General features: G+C 34.1%; 1 protein-coding gene across 1 annotated transcript; it reads left to right on the plus strand.

Annotated features, from left to right (window-relative positions):
- The first annotated feature begins 4698 nt into the window (after positions 1-4698).
- On the plus strand, positions 4699-5610 carry LOC147005855 (olfactory receptor 4K3-like). The gene has a single exon (XM_085829568.1). The coding sequence runs from the start codon at positions 4699-4701 to the stop codon at positions 5608-5610; it is 912 nt and encodes a 303-aa protein (XP_085685694.1).
- Positions 5611-8328: the final 2718 nt, after the last annotated feature.

Here is an 8328-nt window from a genome sequence, read left to right on the forward strand (position 1 = left end):
TTAGGGTTTAGGACCTCATTGGCCACTGGTAGTTGACTAAGTTTATAGAAGCAATTTTGAATTCCCTCCAATGTCCTTATTATTCCAAGTTATATATTCATCTCTGAAGATTCATCCTAGGACCCAGAAATAAGAAAAAAAATGTGTGGTGTTACTCAAACTCAGAAAGCATAAACATTTTAAAAAATCTTATAAGATGACTTAAGAGATTACCCAACAATAGGTACATACATTGTTCTTGCAGATCACCCTTATTGTTTTGTGAATGAGGATACTATTAACAATTTAGCTCATTATTAATTAATGTAAATGTGGGAATGAGACTAAAATCAATGCTTTACTGTTGGGTAACAGATTTTAAATCTAGATACGCAGCACACACACTGTGCACTGTTCATGCTTGGGCACAGATAGTTTTCTCCCCCTCTAGCCATTTTCATGAAATCATGAATGAAAACATTGGTGACCAATTAACTAGATGAACTCCCAAAGACAGTCACCCACTATTTGAGAAAAGTAATGTAGCGTCCACAGTAATGTGTCAGTTCAATGCTTTAATATATTAGTTCTTTTGAAACTGTTAAACAAATATTTTCAACCATGGTTAGCCATTGTCACCTAAAGCTTACTATTAAATCACCACCTTCTTCTTGACTTAATGACAGATGGATATAGTGGTAGCTGGTATTCTCAATTCTGAAACTGTGAGGTCTCAAAGGACAAGATATAGATAGAAGAAAGTTTCCTTCTCCAGAGGCTACTCTGCACCAAATATATACCTTGTAATTTTACAAGAACACTTGGCACAACAGAAAATGGATTGTTTTGCCTTAATTTGATATTATCTCAGAATGTTGTTAGAACTATGGACAATGATTGATCATGAAAAAAATTTGGTCAGGTTCTCATGTTTTTCTGAAAAAAAATGTGATCTATATACTCTTGTTTATTTCTTATTTCTTGTTTATTTCTTATCCCTGTCTCTAGGAAATTTAAGAAAATTCCACAATTTTAATATCATCTTACAATAAATAATAATAGGTGGGATTTCAAACTCTCACATTGATTTCAGAAATATCAAGATTTTGTGAAGTAATCTTATGGGATGTCTGATCTCCAAAAGCATCAAGAAGAGGTTTGTTTTTTTTTTTTTTGTTTTGTTTTGTTTTGTTTTTTTGCCATTGGTGACCTGGCTGAAAAGACATGTTTTCAATGATTCTGAACGATGGGGATGTATAGTGTTCATGAAATAAGGGATTTCTTACTAACACTGAGAGGTAACTATAATCACCAGAAATTTCCAGATGAACTACAATTTATTATTAATTATTTAGACACGCAGATTGTACACACACACACACACACACACACAGACAAATACATGAGGGACAGAGAGAGAAAGAGAGCGAGAGAGAGAGAGAGAGAGAGAGAGAGAGAGAGAGAGAGAGAGAGAGAGAGAGAGAGAGAAGAAAATTGTGATTTTGAAACTAAGGAACTGAAGGTGATATCAAAGAAGAAAAAGGTATAATATTAGAGAATACATGCTATGCATGCTGATGCATTCATGATGCTATGAAACTTAGTGACACAGTATATTAAAAGTAAATGGTATGTGAAAGGAAAGTCAAAGAAGTTGACTGTGACAGAATTAACTTTTATATGATTTTGAAATAAGAAATTTAAAAGATGAAAATGATCTAATTTTCATTTTATTTTCCTAGATTGACTCTTTTTAAAGCTCTGATTCATGCCTTTTGACTTAGAAAGTGTGATTTTTAAATAAGAGATTTAAATTTACTACATTGATCATCCTTGAAAGTCAATTAGAATATAAATATTAGTATTGAGACCAATATGAATTAGTTTAGTATAAATTGGTGTTTGTTACAATTTTACTAAACATGAGCAAGTTCCAAAGTAAACAATATATGAGAAAATAAGCAGGGGGTTTTACTTTTTGGTGTAACATAATATTTACAGCCTTTAAATATGAAATAGAAAATTTCTAGAATTCAATGCATTCATTAAATACTAATTGATTTTTATTGATTTGATGATAGAAAAATAGTCATACATTTGACCCTTTCTCATCGTATTCTTGCTTCATCTTTAGATGGTTATAGATAATATAATATAATATAATATAATATAATATAATATAATATAATATAATATAATATAATACCACACTAGCAATTTTGATTATATACAGTTGTGCAAGTATGGGGATTGCACAGGGAGAAGCCCTGGAATGATCAATGCCAAGAATAGTGGCATTAGATTAGTGCAGATATAGAATATTTTTATATAGTTACTTGTACATTTATAACCCTTATGCTGTTATTTTGTCATAGAAAATATGTTTATTTTTTTCTTAGTTCATAGAATCTTCCAAAGCAATTTCAACTCTTCTGTAATCAATCTTCCCTTCTCCATCCTAGGACTTCAATTGCCTATGTTACTTTTATAGTTTACCTGCTGACTTTTATCAGCTGGAAAATGAATGTATTCTTTTAACATGATTATGACATTTTCTAATTTAGATAGAGGATGATGAACTAATCAGTTATAGAAAACAGGATTTGACATTGTAGAGATACTCAATGAAGTGTGGCAAAGCAATTGAAATTGGGATAGTTCAAAACAGGCAGAGAAAGTAAAGAGGAAGAAGTGAGAAGAAGCAAAGATAGGAAGGAATAAAAGTGAATGAAAGTGGAAGGACACAGAATTGGGAGATATGAAAAATGTAGAGGAATTTTCTATATTCTGAATTGACTGGGATATCTATCTATTTATCATCTATCTATCTATCTATCTATCTATCTATCTATCTATCTATCTATCTATCTATCTATTATAAATTCATTAAAAATACAGGGGACATATTTCTCTCCTAAAAGTTATGGATTTTTAGTCTATGGCCACTGAGAGTCAGCAGGAATATTACAGACCTGCTAGGGATGAAGGGCTCATCTAATTCTGAAACACATAGCACCATTGCCTTCGTCTCCGAGAACAAGGGTCTTCTTCCTTTAAAAAATATTTCATTAGACATTTTCTTCATTTACATTTCAAATGCTATCCCAAAAGTCCCATATACCCTCCCCCCACCCTGCTCCCCTACCCACCCATTCCCACTTCTTGGTCCTGGCGTTCCCCTGTACTAATCAGTACCCACAGAGCTCATGTTTCTAGCAGCATATGTAACAAGGGTCTTCTAATTCAGAAGTAAATTGACACTTGCCTAGTCCAAGTCTTCACCCAAGCCTTGTTTGGACTACACTACATACTGACTTCCAGAGGCTTTTTTTTTTTAATAGAAATTTAATGTTAATTAGTGTATTCTTCATCTAAGTCACATTTTAGCCCAAATGAGCTAAACTATAGATTTTATTTTTCTGAAAACTAGGCCTCCCAATTCACTGTAATTGGTATTTTTAGGTTTTAAATAATTTTATACAGGATTCATAAAGTTTGAAATTTGTGATCAGAGAATATTTCTTTCCAATACTCATGACTTTTTCATGATGACTGAATGTTTACCCCATCACAGATGGCCAAACATCTTACAACTTATTGTCTTTCAGCTCATATAAAATTAACTACTGTCATTTTGAAACAATGTTGTAAATTTTATCAGAACCAGTATCATTATTTCAATTTTTGTAAGTAACTTACTATTTTTTTTTTTTTTGAGACAGGGTTTCTCTGTGTAGTCCTTGTTGTCCTGGAACTCACTTTGTAGACCATGCTGGCCTCGAACTCTGAAATCCACCTGCCTCTGCCTCCCAAATTCTGGGATTAAAGGTGTGCGCCACCACACCTGGCACATAACTTACAAATTTATCCACTCATTAATCATATAATTATTGAGGTTCATTAATGGTCTAGTCTTCTAAGATTTTTGGTTCATATAGAACATGACTTTACTATTGTATAGCTCCTGATGATTCTTATTTTTTAAGTTCACATTTATTTCAGGTATACAGTATTGAATAGATTATAGTTCCTCATTCAGATAACATTCATATTAATGTATCTATCATAACTCTGTATTTAATGAGAAGATTCTATTAATGCTATATGATGAAATGCAAAATGAAAAACTTAAGAGTATCTTAATGTGCTTATATGCTCAGCTTCCTTCTTACTTTTGGCCTGACCTGACTTTATTACTTTTCTCGTAAAAATTTTTTGTCATTGCATATATAGTTTTATAATGTCTACAGAAATTATTTTTGTATTGCTTTTCATCTAAAAACTATGTCAAATATACGCTTTGAACACTTTAATTACTATATTTTAATGAATTATTCTATATTTTATATAACTATATTTGTGTTTTATTTATATATTTGTATTAATATTTATTTATATTCATTTGTTTCTGTAAAGTATGCCATTGTTTTGTCAATAGCCATTACATTAGCATACATTTCTTTTTATACACTTATATAATGATTATATTAATTATATTATAATAATTCCATGTAAATAAATGAGAATAAGGTTTTTAAGACAAAGAATATATGTATGTGATAGAGAATATTATATCCAAAAGCCAAGATCATTCCCAAAGTTAGAAGGTTCAATCACTTCTATCAGAAGAATTTAAGAACTCCTTCTAATTAATATTCTCTGTTATTCCCAGAATCTCATTCTTTGTGTTCACTTCAGAATACTTTGGAACTGAACTAAATGGAGAAAATAAACCAGTCTGAGGTGTCTGAATTCATTATTCTTGGGCTTTGTGACTCTTGGGAGCTCCAGGCATTTTTCTTAGTGATCTTTTCTTCACTTTATTTAATCACCATTTTTGGCAACATATTCATTGTAGTCATAATTATCACTGACCTTCATCTCCACACCCCTATGTACTTCCTGTTGGCCAACCTCTCGTTCATTGACTTCTGTCTTTCCTCAGTAACTACACCTAAGATGATCATCGACTTCCTCAAGGAAAAAAAGACGATCTCTTTTGGAGGGTGCATGTGTCAGATTTTCTTTGGACACTTCTTTGGAGGGGGTGAGATGGTACTGCTTGTATCAATGGCTTATGACCGTTATGTAGCTATCTGTAAGCCACTCCATTATTCCAACATCATGAGCAGACATATGTGCATTGGATTAGTGATGGCGTCATGGATGATTGGCTTTGTGCATTCAATAAGCCAACTGGTTATAATTGTAAATCTGCCCTTCTGTGGATCCAGAGTTTTGGACAGTTTTTTCTGCGATATTCCATTGGTAATCAAGCTAGCATGCTTAGACATCTATGTTCTAGAAATTTTGATAAATGCTGACAGTGGTGTGCTAGCAGCCATATGCTTTGTTCTGTTGCTGGTGTCCTATTTCCATATCCTGACTACTGTCCGCCTTCATTCTAAGGATGGGGCATCCAAAGCTCTCTCTACTTGTACTGCCCACATCACAGTGGTGGTATTATTTTTTGGGCCCTGCATTTTCATCTACCTGTGGCCAGTCAGCATAACCTGGGTGGACAAGTTTCTTGCTGTGTTTTATGCAGTTATCACACCTCTCCTGAATCCAGCCATTTATACTTTAAGAAACAAAGAGATTAAAATTGCTATGAAGAGATTACAATGCTAGCAAATGAGTTTCATGGATATTTTAGGATTTTACATTATTAGACTGTTAACTTATAAGTTCCTAAACTAATCAAACTTTTTCTTTTACTCTAGACTACAAATTTTCTCCAATTGATGAAACTTATATGTGCTGCTAGTTAAAAGATCTGTGTCTCTTAAATTTTACAGATTTCATTCATTATTGTATAAAAATAAATTTCTGTCTCTATACTAATACTAATATTTAAAATTAGGATTTTGATTATCCCAAGTTAATGACAGGTTAATGACAAATTACTCGTACCTATTATAGTTGGAGCTGCTACTTGCTACTTCAGTTCTCATTATCCCTCCATAAAATCAAATATCAAAGCATGTGACGATTCTCTAAATTTTCCACTAAGCCTAAAGTTGTCTTGCTTAGAGTGTTTTTGGAGTCTAGAGTATGGCTCTTTCATGTGGTTGTGACTGGAAAATGTCCTTTGTCATTTTTGAAATGGTCTCGTTTGGTGCTGAAGTCTCCTTGCAATCTTAAGTGTTAAAATGGTAGAATCTTCAGTAGGCCATTCTATTTGTTTACTAGTAAAAGAAATAATATCCTGGAGACATTCCCATGCTAAAGTGGCCAGGCCTAAGGGAAAGGCCTCCCAGAGACCCACTCTTCAGCGTCCTAATTATCTACACAAAGCTTTAAAAATACACTTACTTTAAAGGCTTAAAAAGAGCTTAACACAGAAAATGTCATTAACATAATAATGTCATAATATTTATGAATTCTTAACCCAGTGCCAGAGACTGTTCAGCAATTAAAGAGTATAACCCAAATCTAATGCCCAGAACAGATGTGTGGCTCATAATCAATTGTAACTATATCTTTAGGAGATCTGACAACCCTGGACTATATGAACACCTGCACTCACACTTGCATATACATTTATAGATGCACACACTCACACACACACACAAACACATAAAATAAAGTAAAATAAAATAAAATAAAATAAAATAAAATATGAAAAAGAACAAATGGTTAACAGTTTTGAGCTACTGCCCGCCCTGTTCCAAGGAAAGGTACCTTCTCAGATCAGTCCAGTATTATGCTTTCTGCAGGCCAGAGGGCTCTAGTCCTTCATAACATTATATTGATGCAGAGGCTTCTGGGTTCATCCACGGAGCTTGCTAAGAGATGTAAAAGGCTTTCTGTGCTCAATTACTATGATGGTGATTCACTCTTCAACTGAATCCCTGAACCCATCTCAAATCCTGAGTAGACCACTGAATTTTTCCTCCAGACAGGAATGTAGTCAGCTGCCAATACCAGGGAATCAATTATATTCTCAACCAATTGTACTCCTTCACCTGATTTAAAACTCTCACAATTGTGCTTTTATGTAACAGTAAGTTTGCTTTTGGCAGGAGATGCATATAAGCTACTTGTTACTGCTTGAATGTTGATGTTTTCCTGGAAGGCAATCAGTGTTGGCTAACCAATTGGTATGTGCCTTCATGGAGAAGATGACCTCTTCGGTTCTCAGCATTTCTTAGTGGTGTATAGATGTTTGTCTGGAGGTGAGGGTGAGGCTTCATGATCTTTCTCTGCCTTCACGTTCGCATGTCTATTGCTACTGCTCCTGTTCAGGTTGTGTCTGTCAGTCTCTGTGGCAGGACTTAATGGGTGTAAATTCTCTGAAATTTCTAGGAGACTCCATCTTGAGGAAATCTTTTGTTCCTGTGCTCTTACAATCTTTATGTCCCCTCTTGTGCAGTTATACTAGATTTCTAGTTGCAGGAGTTATAGAACTGATATATCAGTTGAAAATGGTTTCCACAACACTGTGTTCTGGTTAGTTCTCTTCCGTACTGGTCTCCATCTGTTGCAAAGGGAAGTTTTCTTAATTAAAACCGAAAGTTATACTTTCTGTGGATAGAAGGATAAATATTTTAAAATAATTAGGGATTATGCTGGTTTAATAAAGCAATAGTTTTATGTTCTTCCCCAAGATCCATAACTTTGCAAACTCTGGACAGTTTTCTAGGTTACTAGTACAAGGCATGATTTCCCTCTTACTGAGTGCACTTTAACTCCATGAGAGAGCTATTGGTTTATACTGAGTTATGTACAACACTATTATGATAGGATTATTATGCAATGCTGGTTATTGTGGTTCATACACTAGTACTATTGGTTATTGCCATTCTTTGGAAGCTTACATAGTTTTAGGCCTTCTGGTAAAATGATAACTAGTCTTCAAGGAGAACATTTTCAGATCAGTTCAACATTAGTTCCTCTTGGTTCTGTGTCTGAAGTACATGGTGACTCATCAATAGGATGAAGACCTCCCACTTTTGTGTGTGAGGGTAGAACAACCAAGTATAACAACAATAACATAGAATTAGAAAGTCTCCTGTACAACCTTGACCTCCAATTCAAAAGAGGACTTCTCACTGCTGAAGTTGGAATTTTTAGTAGACCATCTATGTATGGCTACTGGCATAGCCTAAAATGAATTTTTTCAATTTTTTATTAGATATTGTCTTCATTACATTTCATTACATTTCAAATTCTATCCTGAAAGTCCCCTATACCCTTCCCACCCCCCAGCCCTGATCCCCTACACACCCATTCCCACTTCTTGGCCTTGGCATTCCCCTGTACTGGAGCATATAAAGTTTGCAAGACTAAGGGGCCTATCTTCCCAATGATGGCTGACTAGGCCTTCTTCTGCTACATATACAGCTA

This window comes from Mus caroli, unplaced genomic scaffold (assembly GCF_978045245.1).
Source record: "Mus caroli unplaced genomic scaffold, Mus_caroli_1 scaffold_2, whole genome shotgun sequence".
Classification (NCBI taxonomy): Eukaryota; Metazoa; Chordata; class Mammalia; order Rodentia; family Muridae; genus Mus; species Mus caroli.

Bases quoted from the DNA above. Each gene is read 5' to 3' on its own strand.
- LOC147005855 (XM_085829568.1), top strand. From the start codon at position 4,699: ATGGAGAAAATAAACCAGTCTGAGGTGTCTGAATTCATTATTCTTGGG.